General features: G+C 39.3%; 1 protein-coding gene across 4 annotated transcripts in view; it reads right to left on the bottom strand.

Annotated features, from left to right (window-relative positions):
- Window positions 1-26753, bottom strand: part of LPP (LIM domain containing preferred translocation partner in lipoma) — a 469545-nt gene that overhangs the window by 237727 nt on the left and 205065 nt on the right. For all 4 annotated transcript variants that reach the window (XM_089680141.1, XM_089680143.1, XM_089680142.1 and 1 more), the window contains one exon: window positions 4693-4808. In XM_089680141.1, the coding sequence (XP_089536267.1) occupies window positions 4693-4808 (116 nt within the window). The remainder of the gene's footprint in view (window positions 1-4692; window positions 4809-26753) is intronic.

The raw sequence follows: 26753 nt of genomic DNA, 5'->3' as shown, positions 1-26753 counted from the left end.
GATAATTACTCTTGATCCCTGCATGTTACATTACTTACAGTACTTGTGAGCATTGCACTGTGCATTACCTACTACTGACATCTGCATCCTGTGTTAAATACTATGGACCTCTGAACCTACTACTGACCTCTGCTACTTACTCCTGACCCCATGCACTGTGTCACTCCTGACCCCTGCACTGTGTTCACTTACTCCTGACACCTTCTTTATTTTTTAATGTGGTCTTGCTAGGTTATCTCAGTAAATAAACTTTAGCTTCCTATATCTCTGGATATACTAATTGTTCTGACATTCAGCTTTCACTGAATGTAACAATCCAGATAAAAGAAAGCTGTATTCAAAAATTCTTTGGTATACTTATTATAATACCATGTGGAAATAAGTACTAGCAGAGCTTTTAAAGCATTTTATGCAGATGCATTTACTGTCACAATATAAACATCACAAACACGTTTAAATCAACACTCTAGGCAAAAGATAAAAAAATAACAGCCCATCAAAGGATATAAAAAAAAAAACAAAAAACAGCTTTTGCTGCAATACTAGCCTTCAATTCAGAGCTGTCACTTGCAGTACTTCTAGATGTCCCCAATCTTTCATGTTAAATGATGGCAAGCATCATTCAACCCACTTCCTGAGTCCAGGCTTATGTAAGTAACTGTAACTGCATAATGGAGGAGAAACAGCACAGAGATATGCTCATCTTTTTGTTATTCTGCTTTCTCCCTCTATCAATGTGCCCCTTGCTGTTTTTTCCTATCCACTCTGAGTTCTGCTGTCTAGGGATTATAAAAGGCGGATGTCATGTCAAATCTGGGTACCAGCACTGCTTGCATTATTAAAATACATTAATTGATGTGTTAATGAACATAGAACCGCATTCATTTAGATACTGCATATGTATCTGAATTCAATAGATAAAAAACACACCCGTCATACTTGCCTCCGTGCTGCAGCATCAGGGTCAAGATGCAACTGTTTCATGCTGGCTCTAAGACCAAAAATTGAGCAATTAAATGCTGTTCACTCAGTTGTTGGTCTGCTCTGAGTGGAGAGTGGTGACTGTCAGTCAGATCTACTCCTCTAGTGCAGAGTATTGGGCTGAGAAGGGGCAGAAGCAGCAGGCTCTGTGTCTCAGCTGCGAGCTGATGGGAGGAACCAGCTGTCAGTCGGATGGATCCTGAAAGGATTGTAAGGATTCTTCCAGATCTTGGCTCCACTGTGCGCCATCAGCCGATAGTGGGCAATAGAGTCACAGGAGAACAAAAGTAAGTGAACGTCTGTGACCCAAAATAGAAGTATAGCCAAAAAAGCTTTGGCAAGAATTCTCTTTTAAGTTTTCAAAAGTATCTCTCTTATTACAATGTATCTACACAGCAGTTATGTAGTGATATACATGTAGATACATAGTTGGTTCAGAAAAGACACAAGTACATCTAGTTCAACCAACAGAAAAAAAGATAAATTAATAAATTGAAAACCTCCATATACAGAACCCATACTCTTCCTTCCTGATCCTCGAAGGCAATTAGATATTCTGAGGAACAACAATCACTAAAGCTTCATACACACTGGGGCTCTTTTAAACGCTTTTCTCTTTTCCCTCCCCATAGTGAAACATGGTGGTGGCAGCATCATGTTGTGAGGATGCTTTTTCTTCAGCAGGGACAGGAAAGCTGCTAAGAGTTGATAGGAAGATGGATGGAGCCAAATACAGGGCAATCTTACAAGAAAACCTGTTTGAGGCTGCAAAAGACTTGACACTGCGGCAGAGGTTCATCTTCCAACAGGACAATGACCCTACACATACAGCCAGAGCTACAAAGAAATGGTTTAGATCAAAGCATATTCATGTGTTAGAATGGCCCAGTCAAAATCCAAACCTAAATCCAATTGAGACTCTGTGGCAATACTTGAAAATTGCTGTTCACAGATGCTCTCCATCCAATCTGACAGAGCTTGATATATTTTGCAAAGAAGAATGGGCAAAAATTTCACTCTCTAGATGTGCAAAGCTGGTAGAGACATCCCCAAAAAGACTTGCAGCTGTGTTTATGGTGAAAGGTGGTTCTACAAAGTATTGAAGGGGGGCTGAATACAAATGCACACCACACTTTTCATATATTTATTTGTAAAAAATGTTTAAAACAATTTATCGTTTTCCTTCCACTTCACAATTATGCATCACTTTGTGTTTGTCTATCAAGTAAAATCCCAATAAAATACATTTATGTTTTTGGTTGTAACATGACAAAATGTGGAAAATTTCAAGTGGTATGAATACTTTTTCAAGGCACTGTGTGTGTGTATATATATATATATATATATATATATATATATATATATATATATATATCTGATTGTAATTTAAATATTAAACTTTACGCAGATAAAAACCCGTTCAGGCATTAAAATTTTTAATTAAATATTGTTGTATAAATTTTTAACAGCAGCTAAATCCCGTGCACAGTAGAGCTCAGAACGGAAGAAGAAGCAGCACAAAGTCATTCAAATGTGCTTCAGTGTTCATATGAAAAAAAAAATTCTGCCAGGCAGAGAACATCAATAATAAAGCTAATTTTCATTTCCATCATCCAATCACAGGTCACAGACTGGTTATGGGGACACAACCTAACTATTACTTGACTGCAGTACAGAAATGCCAGTTCTCCAGATGGTCTGTGTTATCTAGCACTGTTGCAAACATCTCAGGAGTGAATGAACAGAAATCTTTAACATGAATAGAAATCCTTGGTAGGTAAAATGGCTCCCATATATGTATTTCATCACTGTATTTGGCAGTTTGCATGGAGTTCCGCTGTAAGTCACTCAATATTAGAAAAATAGGAAGATACAGTAGAATGAAATGACCAATCCACTGTGGGCCCAAGGCTAGAATGATAGGTTTGCCTCACTCCAATTTCTGAAAAAAGAACTTTACCAGGAAAAAAACATTTTCTAGTGTAACAAGGAAATGTAACAGGGGTTCTAATCCTAAGACTATTGATGCCCACACTTCCTGTTCTGCTGACAACCATTTCACCACAAATGAAGTGAGGCTAAATTTGCAACAGGAAAACAGAGAGAACCAACATATATAAAACCCCCCATCTGCCCTGGCCGTTTCACAACACAGGGATAGCTTGCCTGACATTTACTGTCCTGCAACACTAAACCCCAATTTATTTTTTATTTATTTATTTTTTTTAACAAAATAACGTGATTTTTTAAGAAAGACCAAAAACAAAAATTGAAAAAAAGAAAAAAAAGTTTTCCTCACTTTCTGATACAAAAGCAAATACAAATGCCAGGTCAATATGAAACCCCACAAATGACCCCCTTTTTGGAAAGTACATATCCAAAGGATCTAAATTTTTGCCACAAGTTCTTTTTGCAATTAAGAAACATGCCAGTTGTGAGGGGGTTAAAATATGAAACTTGGCAATAGTGCACTAGACACTGTACATAAAATGAATGTCATACACCGATAGATTAAGAGATGAATGGGTAAATGTGCAGAATAATGCAGGTGAAGGGTTAATATACAGCTCAGATCAGATGCTAGATGGAGTTGACATATACTATAGAGGTATGTGGAAAAAGTGTAGCGCTAGCGCTGCACTTTTTCTACATACATTTATATTGGGACTGTTGCCTATATCCTGAGTGCCAGCAGCTATTTTGATAATCATTTACCCATATATAATCAATTATTCATTTCTATTCTTTAGCGCTCTTTTATATCTATACTATAGAGGGGTGAATGACAGTAGAGGGGTGGTTGACACTACGTCTAGTACTAGTTTACACGAATAATGGATGCAGTCAAGAAGCTTTCACAGTGAACATGTGCTACAGAGCCACTCTCAATGGCTCTGTACCTTTTGGCTACATGTAAACTGAAATGTTTATTCTACCAGCAGAAGAAAACCGCTAAATGCAAAAAGGCATTTACCCACGTTTAGCACCTGGACATTGTTTCATTTAATTGGGCAGAATACTTGTTAGGGGTGTGTACACATGTTTTTGCCGTGTTTAGCATATTTTGGCCAAAATGTTCCTCTCCTGAACGTGATTCTTCTGCATTCACAAGAGGGTTGTTTAACTGCCCCTAAACTCTGCTGCTGCTAAACTGATAAGAGTCTGTGTGCGCGTGGGTTTTTATGGAGTTAAGTTCAGGGGCGTTGATAAAAAAAAAAAAAAAAGCATCAAAAGCTTCTAAACTCAAGTGGAGCAGTGTGCCTGAGGCCTTTTTGTCTTTTTTTTTTGTTACCTATACTGTCCCAATGGACAATGCTAGCACAGTACTGTATTTGTGTACACTGCTAGAGGGCACGCAAGAGCACACAGAAAAGATTGTTTTAAACTGCCACACCTGTACTCAAGAACGCGCTTTCCATCTGTTCCATTATAGCAGGTGGACAGCAAGTGGATAACTAAAAGCATTTTTATTTCTGTTTGTGTTGCTGTTGGAGAGTTCCCTTCACTTCTCGTCGGGCAAAATGTTGCCAGCATAACAAGAAGTGAGTGGAAATCTCTCTAACAAAGCCACAGATGGCAGTACAAACTTGGCAGGGGTCCCAATCCTTCCCCACTATCCAAAACTAAGAGAAAAAGATTTTGCTTGACATACACTTTAAAACCTCACAAATTGGTTAACATTATTGTTTCCAGTCTGTTAACATTTATTACCTGAACATTGAACATTGCTTCGTCAGGAGCAGGTGGCAGAGGAAAACTTCCAATAGCAGATGGGTGTGAAAAACTACTTGAGTCTTCTGGCGGAGGAGGTGGTGGTGGAGGGAAATCTATAACAAAAAAAAAAAAAGTTTATGTAAGCTTTATTTTTTCTTTTTCTTTTAAATCAACCTTAAATGCAGAATAGTATAATGTTAAGTAAATATAAAATAATTCCATTAATAATATACAGAAAGATAACTGACAGTGGGTCAAGTAATCCTAATATTTCAGCTTTTGCTAAATTTGAGAAAGTTGAACATCTCAATGTATTTCTCTCTCTCTCTCAAAATCTTTGAGCCAGAATTCTTTGGACTTCAACCTGCTGAAGCCATAGGCAGAGGCCTCTTCCTATTACACATTTATGTTATATTAGAAAGAATAAGAGAAACGGCAGCATCCAATGATGGATGAGAAGACCCAAAACTCCAAACTAGGTAGGAACAGAGACAGATACTGTAGCTGGCAGATTGTCTTCTAAGAGGTTTAACGAGATATTAAAGGCCAACTCAATCCAAAACAGACTCAATCTTTAATTTAAATATCACTGGGAGGGAAGGGGGGAGGGTTACATCTTTCTGTCCTTTACATACGGATGAACAACATAACAGTAATAGTTTGTTAAGTTGGTGAACTTCATATAACATTACAGTGATTTCAGTTCCCATAATGTGGTGACAGTGCCTGAGCAATACCGCATAATTTGTCGGCATGACAAAATTCCTGGGGAAAAAAATTGCACCATTATACAATTAAAAAGCAGTCAAATTACTGTACTACAAAATTAGCATGAGGAACCTGGGAGAAATTCTATCACCCTCCTCCAAATCCCAAGCAGTCACACTTTTTAATTTAGTGTTCAGGGAGGTCACAAAGTAAGAGGCAGCGAAGGAGCTAATTTGTGAAAAGTCATGATGGATATTTACAGTAGGAGGTGACAGGTAGCTGAGGGACTGTGGGAGACAGATGGAATTTTACACTAACTGGTCACAGATTATGACAGCCACAGGGCAACTGAGTGTACAGGGTTTGTAAACGCAGTCAAAAACATAAAAGGCTAAGGCACAGCATGGGGATTTATATGACTGTGTCAAATGTTGGGCAGCATCATGAAATGTGGGTGCAAACTCTGGATGAATCCTAAAAAAAACATTGCAGATCCTCTAGAGGCGAGGCATGATGAAGTTGGATTGGGGGGGGGGGGGGCAGGAAGCGAGTACAATGATCTGTTTACAAGGCATTAAATAACAATGTATAATATTATACAATGTGCTGTATAATAACAATAATAATGTAATAAGTGTTACATTTACGCATGTATTTGGATGCGCACACAACGTATTTCTGATGTTACCTTCGCTTTAAACAATATTCCAGCCAGTCCTGTTTATTTTCCTACAACTGCTACAAACTGACAGATATGAAGCCTGTAATTAGCAGCCAGTGGGTGGATTTGTTTGTATCTAAATACGCTCTAACCACCTGCTATCTGCTCGTCAATTCATTAGAAATGCTGCCAAGCTGTATACATTTCTTGCACAGTAACATTTCATTAGGAAACTGCCCTTACCTAAAGTTTTTCGGCTTAAAAAATGGGTTGTTGAACCTTTCTACCTGAGAAACTTATGGCAAAATTTATCTGAATTGAACAAAAAAAAAAATGTAACATTAAGAAAATACAAAAGTATTGTTGCCTAATTCAAGCAAATTCAAGCCAGTAACTTTTTACTAAGTTTAAAAAAAATTAAGCAACAGTCTAATTGGTGGGGGCACAACGCCTACATTTACCTTTTTAAACCTGTCAAATCTAATTTTAACCACATGCCCTCCAGAGGATTTACCCCCCCCCCCCCCTCTCTTGACCTGGCCATTTTTTGCGATATGGCACCGTTACTTTAATTGACAATTGCGTGGTCATGCAATGCTGCACCCAAATTAAATTTATGTCTTAATCAAATAGAGTTTTCTTTCGGTGGCATTTGAACACCTCTGCATTTTTTATTTTTTGCACATAAACAACAAAAAAAATACCGACAATTTTGAAAAAAAAACAAAAACAATATTTTTGAATTTTTGCTATTAAACATGTCCAGTAAAAAAAAAAATTTACAAATCAAATTTCGTCATAAATTTAGGCCAAAATATAATCTGCTAAATGATTTGCTAAAAAAAAAAACCCAATACATGTAAATTAATTGGTTTACGTGAAAGTCATAGTGTCTACAAATGGAAGTATAGATACTGGAATTTTTTTTTTCTACTAATAATGACAGTGATCAACAACTTATTGCGGGACTGCGGCGGGCATTGTGACACTGGGGGGAACTGACTTGGTGTCACTGACATCCCCAGTGACACCAATACAGTGATCAGTGCTAACAAGCACTGACACTGTACTAATGGCACTGGGCAGGAAGGGGTTAACATGAGGGGTGATCAAAGGGTTAACTGTGCTGTTTTTACTGTGTGCTGTGTGTGTGCTTTACACTGTGAGCACACTGCTTTATATGGCACCGGATGCCGACGAGGAATCACCAGCCGGGACCTGGTGATTTTGCGTACCCGTGCCACCCTGTAGCAGTATTTCTACTATAGGGTGGCACGGAAGCGGAAAATAAAAGGACCACTATTGCTAAAATTATATACATTGTATTCTGATAACAGTATGCAGTTAACACTTGTAATAATAGTATAAGTTCCAGTTTTTATTTCTTATGTCTTTATTTATACTTTTCTTCATAAAGCATGCAGACCAAGCTGTGCTGCAAAAGCGACAATGATGACCGACAAGGTTCAGATGAGTATCATCATCTTCATGCAGAAAAAAAAAATCTTGGTATGCATGTACAGTGCATTCATAAAGTATTGAGACCTCCTTCATTGTTATGTTGCAGCCTTATACTATAGTTGTTTAAATTAATTCTCATTAATCTAGATTCAGTACTCATAATAACAAAGTGAAAACAAAATTTTAGAAATGACTGTGGATTTATTCAAAATAAAAAACTGAAATATCACATTGGCATAAGTATTCAGACCCTTTGCAACACCACTTGATATTTAGCTCGGGTGCCTCCCATTTCTCTTGATCATTGCCGAGAGGTTTCTACACCTTCATTGTAGTCCACCTGTGGTAAATTAAAATGATTGGACATGAATTGGTAACATACCCACTTCTCTTTAAAAGGCCTTGCAGAGCTCAGAGACAGGATTATTGCAAGGCACAGATCTGGGGAAGACTACAAGAAAATTTTTGCTGAAGGCTCTCATAAGCACAATGGTCTGCATGATTCTCAAATGGCATAAGTTTGGCATAACCAGGACTCTTGCAAGAGCTGGTCGCCCAGCCAAACTGAGCAATTGGAGCCTTAGTAAAAGAGGTGACCAAGAACCCGATGGTCACTTTGACTGCGCTTCAGAGATCCTGTGTGGGGATGGGACACAGATCCAGAAGGACAATCGTCACTGCAGCCCTCCACCAATCTGGACTTTATAGACAGTAGCTAGACGGAAGCCTCTCCTCAGTGCAAAACACATGAGTTTGCAAAAACAGCACCTGAAGGACTCTCAGACTGTGAAGAACAAGATTCTCTGGCCTGGTGAAGTCAAGATTTAACTGTGTTTCCTCAATTCTAATTATGTCTGCAGGAAACCAGGCACTGCTCACCACCTGCCCAATACCATCCCAACAGTGAAGCAAGTGGTGGCAGCTGTAAGGGTGTTTTTCAGCTGCAGGTACTGCAAGACTAGTCCGGGTTGAGGGAAATGTTGAATGGAGCAAAGTAGAGATATCCTCCCTCAATGAAAACCTGTTCCACAGCACTCAGGACCTCAGACTGGACCAAAGGTTCACCTTCCAGCAAGACAACAATCCTAAGCACAAAGCCAAGACAACACAGGAGTGGCTTAAAGAACAACTTTGTGAATGCCCTGGAGTAGCCCAGTCAGAGTTCTGATTTGAACCCAATTGAACATCTCTTTGGAGAGACCTAAAAATGGCTTTCCACCAACGGTCTCCATTCAACCTGACTTGGAAGTATTTTCAAAAATAAAATGGCAGAAAATCCCCCAATCCAGGTGCACAAAGTTTGTTGCGTCATACCCAAAAAGACTTGAAGCTGTAATTGCTGCCAAAGGTGCCTCAACTAAGTAAAGGGCCTGAATACTTAAAGTGTTACTAAACCTGTAGCAAACTTGCTCATCAGAGATGGACGCGGAGTTCCCCTTTTTTATTAGAAGTATTCCTCAATCCTTTATTCCCTACCCCCTCCCTTCCTGAGAGGCACAGGGACAGATGTGTGTGTGTTAAAAGTTGCTGGCAGGCTGGAGCAGCAGGGGGCCCAGCACTACAAACCCCCCCATAGAGACAGCAGACTCTCTGTCCCAAGGCCTGTGTAAACTCACACCTCCTAACCAAGATAAGGTAGTTTTTTTCCCCTGGACTTGAAAGAAGTTGGAACCTCATAAATCCTACCAGCCAGGTGACAGAAGTTAAAAGAAACATTCCTCAGGTCAGCGGTCACCAATTGTAGTCCATTAGCTGGAAAATCGCTGTGCAGGGTGCAGCTGGGTGTGGCATTGTTACGCACATCACATACCGGTTTTAGATCGGGTGGTCCTTTGGTCACAAGTTTGGAGAGAAGGTCTGGGGTCTGAACGCCGCGGTCGTGACGTCTTGATTCTCACATGTTAAGGGTGGCGATCGTGCGTCCGTGACAAAACCCACAACAGTAAAATTAGTCTGTATATGCAGTAAACCATGCTTGATATGCTCACTGTGGAAGCTAAGGGGTTAATCCTCTGCATTATGTAAAAATGCTGTTTGATCGTTCCCTTCTTCCAGTGCCCCACTCTTATCTCCTGATAAGACATATGGTCTGAAGACACTAGGCACATGCTCAGTTTGCGATGTATTGCTAGAGAGGTTTTTTTTCTCTTGGGAGAGTGCATGTGATCAGCACAGGGCCAATCAGCAGAAAGAAAATGCCTTCTACAAGCTTTAACCAGTGCTCAGCTGGATACTGACAGAAGTCACAAGACTGCTCTAACTGCTGATGAGAAAAGGTATTTAGCAGTTTATATTTACTAAAATAATTGAATTTACATGTGGTGTGTGCTGTGGGAGACCAGATAGAGCAAATGCAGGGTCCTGGGTTTAGTAACATTTTTGGTACGTGTGATATTTCAGTTTGTTCTTTTTAATAAATTCACAGACATTTCTAAAACTCAGTTTTCACTTTGTCATTATTGGGTACTGAGTGTAGATTAATGAGAAAGAAATTAAACAACTGTAGTATCAGGCTACAACATAACAAAACTGAAAAAAGTGAAGGGGTCTGAATACTTTATGAATGCACTGTAAATTAGGAAAAGTTTTTTAAAAACAAGTGAATTAAAAAAAGCAACACCTACTTATCTAAGCCCCATGCCTATGAGATTTTTGCAGATTCTATAGACCGCGGGTGTCACACAAAATACAGTGGTCTTTATCTACAGCCTGCTGTCAGGGCACAGACTTTTCAACTTGGCCTGGGGCTAAATTTACAAACAAAAAAAGAATTACATTTACAAATTTGTGTATTTCTGAAACCTTATTTTATCTATACTGTATACTTTGGCTGGGAATGTCAACTGGGCTTTAACTACTAGTTATACAGTTATTAGCAAGAACATCCCCTGCTTCCTGAGCCTTATAACTGGATGTTCTGCCAAATTTCCATATTATCCATAACCTCTTTAACAGGGACTGGGAGCTTTTGGCCTGGAAGGCACACACAACTCAACTGGCCTTTTCATGATGGGGAAAGTTTCCTGTTGGCTATAAAAAGTGCACCCAATACAAAGCATGTCACGATGCCACAGTAATTGGTAGCTAGAAATAAAAGGTATGTATTGTCTTAAAGTGATTTGAAAGGCAAAGTTTATTTTTTAAAAATAACATGCATCTCATACTTACCTGCTTCTCTTATTAGGTCCCCCACCGGCATCCTGGCCCCTCCCCCCCACCAAGTGCCCCTATAGCAAGCTGCTCGCTATGTAGGCACTCGTGCATGCTTGTTCCAAAGCTGGTTCTGTGTGTCCATTGAAGCCACCCTTGCTCTCTCCTCACTGGCTGTGAATGAATGGCTACCGCATTTGTCTCTGAGCCAGTGAGGAGAGACAGGAGAGAGCCTCTGGTCTCTTGCACATCGCTGAATCAGAATCGGGTTCAGGTAAGGGAAGGGGTGGGCCTGGGGTGGGCATTTCATGCACAAACTTTTAACTTATCATATAAATTTGGTGTCAAGGGAAAGTAGTGGAAGGCATCTGAACGGATTCTGGTCTTCATGAAAGCATTCTTGTATTTGTATAGCAGTTTGTATAGTGCAGTGGTGGGCAACCTTTTTTTTCAACTGAGCCAAATCTCGCCAAAACCATGATTGAAATTTATTTTGAGAGCCACATTTTTAAAACTGAAAATACATCTCCCATATAGTAATTCATCCCCCATAGTAATTCATCCCCCATATAGTAATTCATCCCCCATAGTGTAATTCATCCCCCATAGTAATTCATCCCCCATAGTAATTCATCCCCCATATAGTAATTCATCCCCCATATAGTAATTCATCCCCCATATAGTAATTCATCCCCCATAGTAATTCATCCCCCATATAGTAATTCATTCCCCATAGCAATTCATCCCCCGTATAGTATTTCATCCCTCGTATAGTATTTCATCCCCCGTATAGTATTTCATCCCCCATATAGTATTTCATCCCCCATATAGTAATTCATCCCTCATATAGTATTTCATCCCTCATATAGTATTTCATCCCCCCATATAGTATTTCATCCCTCATATAGTATTTCATCCCCCCATATAGTATTTCATCCCTCATATAGTATTTCATCCCCCCATATAGTATTTCATCCCTCATATAGTAATTCATCCCTCATATAGTATTTCATCCCCCCATATAGTATTTCATCCCTCATATAGTAATTTATCCCTCATATAGTATTTCATCCCCCCATATAGTATTTCATCCCCCCATATAGTATTTCATCCCTCATATAGTAATTCATCCCTCATATAGTATTTCATCCCCCCATATAGTATTTCATCCCCCCATATAGTATTTCATCCCCCCATATAGTATTTCATCCCTCATATAGTAATTCATCCCTCATATAGTATTTCATCCCTCATATAGTATTTCATCCCCCATATAGTATTTCATCCCCCCATATAGTATTTCATCCTCTCATATAGTATTTCATCCCTCATATAGTAATTCATCCCTCATATAGTATTTCATCCCTCATATAGTATTTCATCCCCCCATATAGTATTTCATCCCTCATAAAGTAATTCATCCCTCATATAGTAATTCATCCCCCATATAGTATTTCATCCCTCATATAGTATTTCATCCCTCATATAGTAATTCATCCCTCATATAGTATTTCATCCCCCCATATAGTATTTCATCCCCCCATATAGTATTTCATCCCTCATATAGTAATTCATCCCTCATATAGTAATTCATCCCTCATATAGTATTTCATCCCTCATATAGTATTTCATCCCCCCATATAGTATTTCATCCCCCCATATAGTATTTCATCCCTCATAAAGTAATTCATCCCTCATATAGTATTTCATCCCCCACAGTACTATTCCCCCCCCCCCCTTCTAGTAAGCCAAGTCCCCCGTGTCAATTCACTTACCTTTTGCGTTCCTCTCGCTGTCTTCCCGCGCCGTTCGGGTCTTCAGGGCGGACTGTGAGAGGAGCCTAGCTCCCCTCCCCTCACGTTCGGCACGCTGCCCCGCCTACACACATCCTGACAGCCACATCCGCAGGCCGGATTAAAAGGTCCGCGCGGACTTTTGGGGCTGCCAACCGAGAGGAGGCAGGGGAGCGGCCGACCGAGAGGAGGGAGGGGAGCAGGCGCCCGGCACACAGAAGAGCCGCATTAGACTGGGTAAAGAGCCGCATGTGGCTCGCGAGCCGCGGCTTGCCGACCACTGGTATAGTGGAATGATCATCCTGAAATATGGATATATCATAACTGGCCTCAGATTCCTTTTATATCCTGTTATATGATTATGCTTAAAAACCATCAGACCTAATTACTTCCCCAAGATGCCTTCCCAAAAGACTGACTACAACCCACCAAGCTGGCAGCAGACATTGTGGATTAAATACGGCATGTGACGTTGTTGCGCACTGGGAGGCAGCAGCCAACTAGTTGGTTTGAAACAACTTATGTAAACTGGTGATATGCAGATTTTATTACTTTTATATGTAATTGCAATACTGTGAATAAACAGCTGGTATTTGGGTTTACCACCCTATGGGATGGCTTTTCTCTCCCTTGATTGACCTCTTTGGTGAGCAACTTTGTCTACTTGTTTGGATCTGCAAACTGGAAAGAGTGAGATTTGGGAGAGAAGTCGGTGGACAGTCCATCCCAGAAGTCCTTTTGACTCTATACAGTGCTGTTTGACCGCTTCTTTTTAGAGTGGTCAACATGTTTTGGTAAGAGGCAGTGTGACTGGATTGGAGAAGGGTATCTCCCTCTATCCATCATTTTCTGAGCACCAGCACCTACTGACCAGCTTATCAAGATTTCTTAGGTGGACTTTTTTTTTGCACCTTTCCAACTGACCTATACCATTAGGTTGTTTTGGAGAGACTTTTTATTTATCTACTTGTGATTATGTTTGAAATGCCTTAGTCGGTCATCTGTTATTAACACTGCATTTCTTTTTATGATTTGTTATATTCTATCCTCCAATATTGCACTAGCTGCTTGTCTAAATTTTTTAAGAAATTTTAGCAAGAGCGCGATTATTACTGGTGTTTATATTGTGGATTAAATGCATCATTTGGCTTTCTCTAAGCACAAAAAGCATTTGGAAATAGGGTGAAAGATGACACATCAGGCCATATAACCTTTTTCCACTGATCATGGATTCAGCTTTTCTAGTCATTACAACAAAATGAGGTTGATAAACTAAAGGCAAATAGACTGTTCACTTTGCAAGTGCAGTTGCACTCTTTTTTCCCAGAGCCTAGTAAATGTGGTAAATATATGATTTCCATCATCCAATCATGTGCAAGCAGAATTTTTTTTCCCTTGGACCTGATTGAGTATTTGTTACAGAGTGAAGCTTTACCACATTTACTAAGGAAATTGAGCACAACTGCACATGCAAAGTCTATTCGCTTTTATTAAATCAACCCCAATGTGTTTTTTTTCTTGCATGCCTAGGAAACAAGTGGCTTCTAAATCTCATTCTTCACGAATAATTCTAGTTTTGTAAAATTCACAGAGTACGGTTTGTTTTTTTAAAGTGGTAATCTTGAATGTAATTTTTTTGTGGCATTTAGCAACTATCCTGGTAAGCATCCATCACTCCATCTTGTGAGATTCAGCCTATGTCCCGGTTTTCCTTTTGTTGCCTTTTACTTGCTCTTAGTCTTTGAAAATTCATATATAAATGTTCTAATCAACATACCTCTTTTAAAGCGGACACGTACTGCTAACTGGAAATTAAACCCCAAAATAAAAATGTAATATACTGCAGCTAAAGGAAAAAAAAACAAATGCAGCCACCACATTTAAGGATTTATAAGCTGCAATGTATTAAATTTGGGGTTTTGGGTTTAATACCACCTTGACCTAAAATTACTCATATTTGCAGCTGGGATACTTCCGAGTATAAACCAGAAAAAATACCCAAGTAAAAGTTAGGCAGGGAGTGACCCCAATAGTTAACCAAGGGTATATTTTTCCAATGGCCTTAATCTTTACCCTATCCCCCTCGTTAACTATTGGGTGCACCTCTGCCTGACTTGTTTCTTGGGTATTTCTCACTCGGTTTACAAACTGATAAACTGATTGATATACTGTTTCCACTCCTATGCATTTAGTGCAATCTATCCCCAATGCTGCATCCCAGCATCAGCATGGAGGGCAGATACATTCGCCACATGCTCATTAATTGGCTACATACTCCTTTGGCAACCTCTTGGGACCAGTTCACACCAGGAGCATTAGGACTGTGTTGAGCAGGCTTGCAAGATCAGGCAAAAAAAAAAAAAAAAACTTAAAAAGAAAACAGGGATGGGGAGAGAGGCACCAAGCTGCCAATAGTGTAGCAAATGTTATTGAATAAAAAAGGGTATAAAATGCAATAATTATGCACTCATAGACATCGCTGGTAATGAGCATTGGATTATGCTCCAAATGGAGACATCAGTCCAGAGCCCAGTCCACATCAGTGCCACTGTCAGTAGCGCTGTGAAGTCAAAGCAGGGTCCAAGCAAGCTGCCCGGGGAGCTCCATCTGGAGACCAGATCTGTTGGAGAGCTGTCCAAGGAGCTCCTCCTAGTTCTTATTGATACTAAAAACTTGACTTCAGTGACTTCTAGGCCAAACTCCCATACTTAAAAGGGGACTTTCACTGCATCTGAGCACCACAAACCAAAAACACGGTCGAATTAATTTTTAATATTCAAAGTTAACTACCCCACCCATCAATGTCTGCATGCTTTATTTTGCTGAGAAATCACATTGAAAAACACCCCCTAGCATTTCTGGCCTGAGGCAATTTTGAGTAAGGGCAGATGATTCATGTAGCATTTACTTCCTGGAATCCATCTGCCCTTCGCTCAGGCATACTTTTCTTAAAGAAAACCCCTTCTCCCCTCCTGAAGATTCCTGGGATATATGACATCATTTACCTAGGCATGGAGACCAGACAGTAACTGAAGCAATGTAAAAAAAACTTAAAGCAAGTAAATATGATATACTTTCCTATCTATTTACCACTGCTAGCAGCAAAGGGTTAAAAATGGCTATTATTGACAGAGAGTTCAGTTCTTCTTTAAGGAAATCAACTCTCTAGGTGTCCATAGCAAGCTTAAAAAAAATGTAACAGCAGGTACCTTGTGGTGTCTGCTTCAAGGCAGTCCTGGTAGAACGTTAAAGGCCAAGTTATTTTTATTTTTTTTTCTAAAATCCATCTCCCCTATGCACAAATATACCATTAATGTACCTCAGTTACAAAAATATACAAGCTCTCTTTGATCTGGAGAACAAGGCCTTACCTTAGCAAATGTTTTTAGAAAGCTTTTTCTCTTCCTGGAATGTAGACAAAGGACAGAGGAGCCAGTAAGACCTGAAAACAGATTACCAGCTGATCGCAGTCACACAAACTTCCTCCCGGGATGTCTTTCCACATACATTTACCTGGCCAACCAGTATCCCTTCAGATAGGCTCAGGATGCATTCTAAACTCCTTGGGGCTGCATGCAGCCCATGTGACACCCCTGATATAGTACAAGGGTCTGCTTGATTGGATATACAGTGATTGGATAGATGGTATGTCCTCCTATTATATAATTTTGGTAAATCTAATGGAGATCGTACAGAGATTGTACAATCAAATCGTAGAGTGTATGGCCACCTTTATACTTAAATTAAATAGTTGCGCTTTCAGTGTCATTAATTGTTAAAGGCACACCAAACACAGAAACAAGCACATATTTTGCCACATGAAAAGAAAAAAAAAAAAAAAGAAGAGGTGCCAAATGCAGCAAAATGCACAGTAAAAAAATGTGCAACACGCACCACGCCAAAATGTCCCATGAGCTTACTGAGCCACGTGCAGGGCAGCCCATTGAATCAATAGGCTGCCCTGTGTGCGTCGCTGGAAAAATGAGCCAAAAAATATGCATTCCCTCTACTCTCAGTGTGAATGGGGCCTGAAAGTGAAATTGGTGTGTTTACACAAGAACAATGAGTCTCCATTCACATTTGTGTGTTTCTGAACGCATGGCAAATGGCACAGAAAATGTGCGCTTTCCCCATACGTTTCAGAAATACACTGCAAATATGCATTGTGTTTGTGTTGTCATTACATGTTAGAGGCACCCAAAGTGTGGCAAACACACCAAAAACTGAAGTAACACACCATGCTCCACTCCAAAAACAAAGTTCTGGAGATTTTCTGGGACGACTGTTGCGTGTAGGGCAGCCTATGCATGACAAGTGAAAATGCTCCAAAACAAACGCATGCGGGAATGGGAGTCTTCTCTATCTGGAGATGTGAACAGTGCCTGGCAACTGAGTGTCTACGTCTACCCCTCCTAGGTGCTTGTATAAAGATGGCCATACGCTATACAATCTGATTGTACAATCTCTGTATAGGAAGACACACCTGAACAATCTATTCAATTGGTATCAAATCAGACAGGCCCTTGTACTTCATAGCTGATGGGAGGACGGTAGTATTGTAATGAAGTAGGTGTGATCCAGAGTGGTGAACACACTATCACACCCTCTTCTGTGATGCAACAAGGAAGTGAAGGGTTCTGGGAGGTGGTCTACAGGAAGTGGATGCTGAGATATCTACAGGAAATAATGCAATCTGAAAATCCAGTCAAACATTCAAATAAACTGATAAAAAAGTAAACCTCCTGTGGATGAGGTAAGTGAAAGAAAAACATGTTGGGATGGCTGGGTCAGAAATGGCATTGGAAAACACTTCTATTTATTATGAAAAGTGAAATTCAGTCCGAAAAGGTGACCTTATTCTTTAAAATAGAAAAAATTCACTTTAAGCAAGATCTAAATTAGGTCACATTTCAGTAGCTAGAACACGGTCAAAAGCCATATCTATTTCTAGTGATAATAGTCAGGTATCAGTCTGTATCAATGCCCCTCTACACCCTGTTCCAAATTATTATGCAAATTATATTTAAGTGTCACAAAGATGAAATATTTTGTTTTTCAGTTTAACTCATGGATGGCATTGTGTCTCAGGGCTCTTTTGATCACTGAAAACAATCTCGGACACCTGTGATAATTAGATTGGCAGGTGAGCCCAATTTAAGGAAAAACTACTAAAGAAGGGTGTTCCACATTATTAAGCAGAGCACCATTTTCAAGCAATATGGGGAAGAAAAAGGATCTCTCTGCTGCCGAAAAGAGTGAAATAGTTCAATGCCTTGGATGAGGTATGAAAACATTAGATATTTCACAAAAACTTAAGCGTGATCATCGCACTATTAAGAGATTTGTGGCTGATTCAGAGCACAGACGGGTTCGTGCAGATAAAGGCTCATTGAGGAAGATTTCTGCCAGATCCACGCATCGGATCAAGAGAACAGCTGCTAAAATACCATTACATAGCAGCAAACAGATATTTGAAGCTGCTGGTGCCTCTGGAGTCCCATGGACATCAAGGTGTAGAGTCCTCCAGAGTCTTGCAACTGTGCATAAACCTTCTATTCGGCCACCAATAACCAAGCAGAAACGGCTACATTGGGCAGAAAAATACATGAAGACTAATATTCAAACAGTCCTGTTCACTGATGAGTGCCGTGCAACCCTGGATGGTCCAGATGGATGGAGTAGTGGATGGTTGGTGGACGGCCACTCTGTTCCAACAAGGCTGCGACGTCAGCAAGGCGGTGGTGGAGTCATGTTTTGGGCCGGAATCATGGGAACAGAGCTGGTCAGCCCCTTTAGGGTCCCCGAAGGTGTAAAGATGACCTCTGCAAAGTATGTGGAGTTTATGACTGACCACTTTCTTCCCTGGTACAGAAGGAAGAACTATACTTTCTGTAATAAAATCATCTTCATGCATGACAATGTACCATCTCATGCTGCAAAGAATACCTCTGCATCAATGGCTGCTATGGGGATAAAAGGAGAAAAAGTCATGGTGTGGCCTCCATCCTACCCTGACCTCAATCCTATTGAGAACCTTTGGAACATCCTCAAGCAAAAGATCTATGAAGGGGGGAAGCAGTTTACATCCAAACAGCAGCTCTGGGAGGCTATTCTGACAACTTGCAAACAAATTCAAGCAGAAACTGTCCAAAAACTCACAAGTTCAATGGATGCAAGACTTGTGAAGCTGCTATCAAATAAGGGGTCCAATGTTAAAATGTAACGTGACCTGTTAAAATGTTTAAAAAGGTAAAATGTTGTTAAAAGTTTGATTGAAATAGCTTTTGATTTCAGTAAATATGCTGCAAACACAACAAATGACAATTTTCAGTTCTTTACAACCTATAAAGTGTTTTGAAACTTACTGTGCGTAATAATTTGGAACAGTGCATTGTAAGTTTTTTATGTTTAAAAAAAATACTGTTATTAGGAGATTGTTCAATAAAATTTGAATTGTACTCTTAATAGTTGATAACATGAGAATTATGCTGACTGTTATTTACATCAATTATTTAGGTAAATGAGAAAAATATAATTTGCATAATAATTTGGAACAGGGTGTATAGTTAAAGCTCTGTACACCGTCATCCAACAAAGTTTTAAGCACATCCAACTTCGCAGCATTGTCATTTTGCACGGGAGCAAATTTAATTTACTTTATTGGGAACGCCAAAGTCATAAAAGGTTTTATATCAAGCAAAAATAATGCAGATTGCCCCATGCCAGCTGAAATATTGCGTTTATGGATTTATTCTGTGAGAAAAGGTCACCAACTGTTTAAGTCTTGAACAGTTTTAATCATCCCCAAATTCTGTGAGCAGGATGAAAAAAAGGAAGCTCAGAACAAACAGCAGCAGGAACTCTAATTAAAAAGAACCAATTCAACTAATTTTATTTTCCATTAAATATTCAGGATTTGCTGTTTGACACACAAGGAATAGCAATTAGTAATTTTAGTGATGTGAGAATAGTTGGAGGTGTAATCAGTGAAAATGAATGAGCGCTCACAAGGTGAGATAATGCTTTTATCTCCTTTGCTGCTCCAGAACATAAAGACTTCACACCAACAAACCTATGCCTTTAGAACAGGATATCATTCCCCTCATTGGTTGTAGTTCTTCATCTGGCAGCAGCAAATGAAAAGCAGTCTCCCCAAAACAAACTTGGCTCATGATAGGTAGTCACACAACCTCCATCCACAATGGTTATGAATAGCAGGATTTCACCTGCCAAACCATTCCCTGCTGAATCATCTTCTCAGTGGTTTATGTGAAACTTAAAATAGATGGCACTATATTTTTAGAGTAGAATAAGTTAATTTGGGATCCTGTAACTTTCCCTTTTTTGAAAAAAAAAAAAAAAAAAAGACAAATGCTCTGGCAAAAGGACAAACAAAATGTTGTAAGTAGGGTAATGCCTTTAAAATGGAGAAATTGTTATTTTTCTAAAATCCAAAGTTAAACCACTGGAAAAATATACGGTTACAGGGGAATATACTCTACTGCAATGTGATAATAGTTAGGTGGTAGTCTATTATGGAATTTGGGTATGGGCAGCTTTGTTAAAAAAAAAAAAAATTTTACAGATCTTGGTTAGCTAGCCAATGCCACACATAAGCTATGTTATATTACATACAGAAGGGCGTAAAGAACAGGCACACTATTTTTAAATGCAACCTTTTTGCTTTTCTGATTCAGTTTTCAATTATATCATTTTATGTGTTTATTTCTCCAGTTCCTCACATCTAAATGGGTTTCATCTGTTCACAGATGCTCTCCATCCAATCTGCTAATTAGCTAAGGTCCAATACTCCTAAGCACTTTGCATTATGCGGCTCAACAAATCTGTGTTCCAAGCCCAACTATGTGGACAGTTAAAAGCTATTAAAGACAAAACTTTTTTGGAATTTTGGATAGAGCAAGGGAGGGTTATAACCCCTGTCAATTTTTGCTGTGTCCCATTAAGAAGATTTCCATTCACTTCCTAGGCCATAGCCAAAACAAGAAGCGAGAGTAAATTCCTCTAAAGTGAGGAAATCCCTGGCTGTTAACTGGATCACCAGATAAGGGTCCCCTCCATTCCTGTTCTAGATATAATGAGGAAGAAGTTATACTTTAAGTGTTTGGTTTATTCCTTAAAATTAGTACTAAACCCTCTTCCCTTTTTTTACTTGCATATTCATATCCAACTTTGAAGTCACATTTTTGAGGACACCACAGGTCCAGGTTTATTTACCAAAACTGGAGAGTGCAAAATCAGGCTTATTTCTGTATAGAAACCAATAAGCTTCTAACCTCAGCTTGTTCATTTAAGCTTTGGCAAAAAAAAAAAACCTGGAAGCCGATTGGTTTCTACGCAGAATGAGCCTGATTTTGCACTCTTCAGCTTTAGTAAATAAACCCCAATATGTCCCTAACTTATAACCAGTTTCTTCTCATTTTGTGCTGCTTTCCCAAACTTCCAGTCAAGGAAGTGTGAACAGTAGAAGTCACACAAAAGACACATAACTGCCCATAAAATAGTTTTAAAAGGATCAAGTCCACATTTCAAATGCCTGTTTTCAATTATTATAATGCTGTCATATGCAATACTTGCAATTGCTGAGGATTATGAGCCAGTGTTATTTTGGGAGTCACTACCAAGCAATTCTTTTAGGAGCAGTGGAATGGAGTGAATTCTTGTGCTTCTGAACTGTAGTCCTGCGTGGGAGCACACTGGAAATAACAGGGCTCCACTGAAACATGCAAAGCCGTATAGCCACCCTAAAAACAGAATTTGCAGAACTGAAAATTCAGTGGGAAATTAAAAAAAAATCCAGAGGCTGAAAACGCAGGAAAGACGTCACACTGAAAGTCCTAAAGTTTACTACTGTATTACATTTATTTGACAGGCAGTTTAATAACACTTTAAAGTGTTTTTTTTACCTTCATGCATTCCATGCATGTAGGTAAAAAGCCTGCTGTGTACAGCGGCCCCCCTAGCCCCCGGATCCAACGATGTTCACAATGGCCTCGGCTGTATGAAGATTCTCCATTGGCTGAAACAGAAGCGGGAGCCCATTGGCTCACACTGCTTTCAATCACAGCCGGTGATTGAATGAGGAGAGAGCGTGGGGGAGGGGGGGGGCTAGACGCGGCTCTATGTGTCTTATGGAAACAGAGCAGCGGCTCAGGTAGGAGCACGTAGTGGTGCCCCCAGGGCAAGCTGCTTTCACTGGGGGCACTGCTCGAGGGGGAAGAGTGAAGAGTGCCAGTGGGGGACCTGAAGAGAACCAGGGAAGTTGTGTGTAAAACTACTGCACAGAGCAGGTAAGTATAACATGTTTGTTATTTTATAAAAAAAAAAAATCAATTTAAGGAACCTTTTAGTTCCATACACACACAAATTCATATTCATACCCCTTGAAATTTTCCACATTTTGTCATGTTACAACCAAAAATGTAAATGTATTTTACTGGGATTTTATGTGATAGACCAACACAAAGTGGAGCATAATTGTGAAGTGGAAGGAAAATGATAAATGGTTTTCAACATTTTTTACAAATAAATATCTGAAAAGTGTGATATGCATTTGTATTCAGCCCCCCATGAGTCAATACTTGTAGAAACACCTTTCGCTGCAATTACAGCTGCAAGTCTTTTTGGGAATGTCTCTATCAGCTTTGAGCATCTAGAGAGTGACATTTTTGCCCATTCTTCTTTGCAAAATAGCTCAAGCTCTGTAAGATTGGATGGAGAGCATTTGCAAACAGCAATTTTCAAGTCCTGCCACAGATTCTCAATTGGATTTAGGTCTGGACTTTGACTGGGCCATTCTAACACATGAATATGCTTTGATCTAAACCATTCCATTGTAGCTCTGGCTGTATGTTTAGGATCGTTGTCCTGCTGGATGGTGAACCTCCGCCCCAGTCTCAAGTCTTTTGCAGACTCCAACAGGTTTTCTTCTAAGATTGCCCTGTATTTGGCTCCATCTATTTTGCCATCAACTCTGAACAGTTTCTCTGTTCCTGCTGAAGAAATGCACCCCACAAAATTATGTTTCGTGGTGGGAATGGTGTGTTCAGATTGATGTGCAGGGTTCATTTTCTGCCCCACATAGTGTTTTGCTTTTAGGTCAGAAAGTTTAATTCTGGTCTCATCTGACCAGAGCACCTTCTTCCACATGTTTGCTGTGTCCCCCACATGGCTTCTTGCAAACTGCAAACAGGACTTCTTATAGCTTTCTTTCAACAAGGGCTTTCTTCTTGCCACTCTTCCATAAAGGCCAGATTTGTGGAGTGCACGACTAATATTTGTCCAGTGGACAGATTCTCCCACTGAGCTGCTCCACCAGAGTTATCATGGGCCTCTTGGCTGCTTCTCTCAATGCTCTCCTCGTTCGGCCTGTAAGTTTAGGTGGATGGCCATGTCTTGGTAGGTTTGCAGTTGTGCCAAACTCTTTCCATTTTCAGATGATGGATTAAACTCTGTGAGATGTTGAAAGCTTGGGATATTTTTAACCCTGCTTTAACCTTTTCCACTGCTTTATCCCTGACCTGTCTGGTGTGTTCCCTGGCCTTCATTATGCTGTTTGTTCACTGATTTTCTCTAACAAGTCTCTGAGGGCTTCACAGAACAGCTGTATTAATACTGAGATTAAATTCCACACAGGTGGACTCTATTTACTAATTAGGTGATTTCTGAAGGAAGTTGGTTCCACTAGACTTTAGTTAGGGGTATCAGAGTAAAAGGGGCTGAATACAAATGCACGCAGCACTTTTCAGATATTTAGTTGTAAAAAACTTTGAAAACCATTTATCAACTTTGTGTTGATTTATCACATAAAATCCCAATAAAATACATTTACCTTTTTTGGTTGTAACATGACAAAATGTAGAAAATTTCAAGGAGGATGAATACTTTTTCAAGGCACTTTATATATACATGCATACATACATACACACACACTAACAGAACACTTTATTAGGTACACCTGTTCAATTGCTTTGTAACACAAAAAGTGCTAATCAGCCAATCACATGGCAGCAATTCAATGCATTCACCCATCTGGACATGGTGAAGACGACTTGCTGAAGTTCAAACCAAGCATCAGAATGGGGAAGAAAGAAGATTTAAGTGACCTTGAATGTGGCGTGGTTGTTGCTATTGTTGGCAGGCTGGTCTGAGTATTTCAAAAACTGCTGAGCTACTGGGATTTTCACAACAATCTTTAGTGTTTACAGGGAATAGTCCGAAAAAGATAAAATATCCAGTTGTGTGGACAAAAATGCCTTGTGGATGGACCAAAGTCTCTGAGGAATGTTTCCAAACACCTTGTTGAACCTATGACACGAAGAATTAGCAAGTTCTGAAGGCAAAGGGGGTCCAACCCGGTACTAGCAAGGTGTATATATATATATTTTTATTTTTTTTATATAAAGGAATGTACAGAACAAACAAATTCAAATGTTAGTGGCTGATTCTGCTGAAAGCTAGAGTGCATTGGTATACCTGTATTAGTCTCTTACAATAAATTGCACAGACATATGAAAAACAGGATGTCAGCGTTTGAGTGTGCTGGCATTCCCTAATATTGCGTAATATTATTGCTCAGATTTTATAAGGAAAGCTTTGACTGTGGCAAAGTAAAAGCATAAGCAGGAGGAGAAAAACATGATTCAGGCCTAAAACTCTTGTACTCCATGAAAGAAACATTTCGGTATTACTGTAGCAAGTAGCTATACCATATAAAAAACATCCATGACAATTCAAGCCAATTAAACAAATATGATTTTGAAATATGAGAGGAAAATTGGAAGGGGATCCTTGCAGGTAAAGACAAAAATGCAGCACTCCACACAGTTGTGTTCAAAATAATAGCAGTCAGACATCACTAACCTGATCAATCACTGTTTTTGGTAGAAATGATATTTCTACATGGCAAATAATTTACTAGCAGGTGTAGTAGAGTAATAGAAATCCAACAGACCCAACAGTCATGACATGCATGCTGTTGATTCTGTGTAATGGAATCACTAATTGAAAGGGGCATGTTCAAAATAATAGCAGTGTGGAGTTTTATTAGTGAGGGCATTCATTCTTTGAAAAACAGGTGGCAATTATTGCCCTTATTTAAGAAAGGAGGGCAGCAAATGTTGTACATGCTGGTTACAGTGCATTTCTCTCTGAAATTCTGAGGAAAATGGGTCGTTCCAGACATTGTTCAGAAGAACAGCGTACCTTGATTAAAAAAGTTGATTGGAGAGGGGAAAACATATAAAGAAGTGCAGAAAATGATAGGCTCTTCAGCTAAAATGATCGCAAATGCTTTAAAATGGCAACCAAAACCTGGAAGACGTGGAAGAAAGCGAAAAACTACCATTCGAATGGATAAAAGAATAGGCAAATGGCAAGGACTCAGCCAACAATCAGCTCCAGGAAGATCAAAGAAGGTCTAAAGTTACCTGTGAGTACTGTTACAATTAGAAGACGCCTATGTGAAGCCAAGCTATCTGCAAGAATCCCCCACAAAGTCCCACTGTTGAAAAAAAGACATGTGCTGAAGAGGTTACAATTTGCCAAAGAGCACATTGACTGGCCTAAAGAGAAATGGCGCAACATTTTGTGGACTGATGAAAGTAAGATTGTTCTTTTTGAGTCTAGTGGCCGGAGACAGTTTGTCAGATGACCCCCAAACACTGAATTCAAGCCACAGTACACTGTGAAGACAGTGAAGCATGGTTGCGCAAGCATCATGATATGGGGATGTTTCTCATACTACGGTGTTGGGCCTATTTATCGCATACCAGGGATCATGGATCAGTTTGAATACAGCAGAATACTTGAAGAGGTCATGCTGCCTTCTGTTGAAGAGGAAATGCCCTTGAAATCGGTGTTCCAACAAGACAACGACCCCAAACACACCAGTAAACATACATCTTGGTTCCAGACCAACATGATTGACGTTATGGAGTGGCCTGCCCAATCCCCGGATCTTAATCCGATAGAAAACTTGTGGGGTGACATCAAAAATGCAGTTTCTAAGGCAAAAACCAAGAAATAGAGAAGAACTGTGGAATGTAGTCCAATCATCCTGGGCTGGAATACCTGTTCACAGGTGCCAGAAGTTGGTTGACTCCATGCAACACAGATGTACAGCAGTTCTCAGAAACAGTGCTTATACAACTAAATATTCATTAAGTGATTCAAAGGAAAGCAAAATCTTTCAAACATTCCCTATATAAACTGAAAAATGTTTGGTTTGTTAAGAAGAATACAAACACTGCTATTTTTTTGAACAGTCTAATATTCACTTTTCTTAATTTTTTTTTCAGAGGAACAACACAAATTGTATATATTTTTCTTCATGTTTTGATTTGGAATAGAATGTGTAGTGTTCCCAATGCATTTGTGTGTATGGAAATAAAAGCTATTAGAAGGATTTTGAGCTTTATTTACTTTTTTCAACACACTGCTATTATTTTGAACACAACTGTATGTGAAAATTCAGATGGTATTTAAAACAAATATCTTGTATGAAGTTTTTATAATACTGTTATATATAAAATCTATCACATTTTAAAAAGTTAGCATTTGGAGATTAAACTATATCATATTGTCTGAATACTGATGTACAAAAGATTAGTCCATAAGCCAAGATTTCTGCTGTAGCATTTTAAAGTGGTATTAAACCCAAATTAAAAATGTTATCAATTTCCTCTTACCAATCATTACGTGTGCGGACTGTATATGTACTCCTTTTTAGAAACTTTTCCCACTCTGTTTTCACCTGGTGGTCTGGCCAGTAACACACTTCCTGTATTAGAGTGTCCCACTCTGGATAAATGAGCACAGGAGGCACAGCAGAGAGCAGCATTATCAGTCTGGAGGGGGGAGGTTGTTAAATGTACTAGCAGATTTAACCACACTAATAAATTAAACTCCAGCTCATACTTTAATTAGTTATAGCAAACTTGTTTTTTCCTTTTGGGATAAACGTTTTACAGGAATACATAAATGCTGATCATTGAAAACACTCCTGTCAGTTGTGAATGGTTTGTTTCATGTCTGTAAACAAATACATCTGACACAGAGTGCATACTGTTGAAAAACATCATACTTACTGACTAGATCACCAGATGAAAATAGAAGAAAGCCTAAAAAAGAAAACTAATGCAGCTGTCACATCTAAGAATTGGTAAATTGCAATTTAATACAATTTTTGTTTTTAGGTTTAATACTGTTTTAAGTAATTATACTGTTGTAATCAAAGCTTAATATTACTAGACAATTTACTTACAAGG

The sequence above is a fragment of the Staurois parvus genome, unplaced genomic scaffold (assembly GCF_062004578.1).
Source record: "Staurois parvus isolate SC_StPar_1 unplaced genomic scaffold, SC_StPar_1.0 ptg000235l, whole genome shotgun sequence".
NCBI lineage: Eukaryota > Metazoa > Chordata > Amphibia > Anura > Ranidae > Staurois > Staurois parvus.
This window is presented reverse-complemented; position numbering and strand designations above follow the sequence as displayed.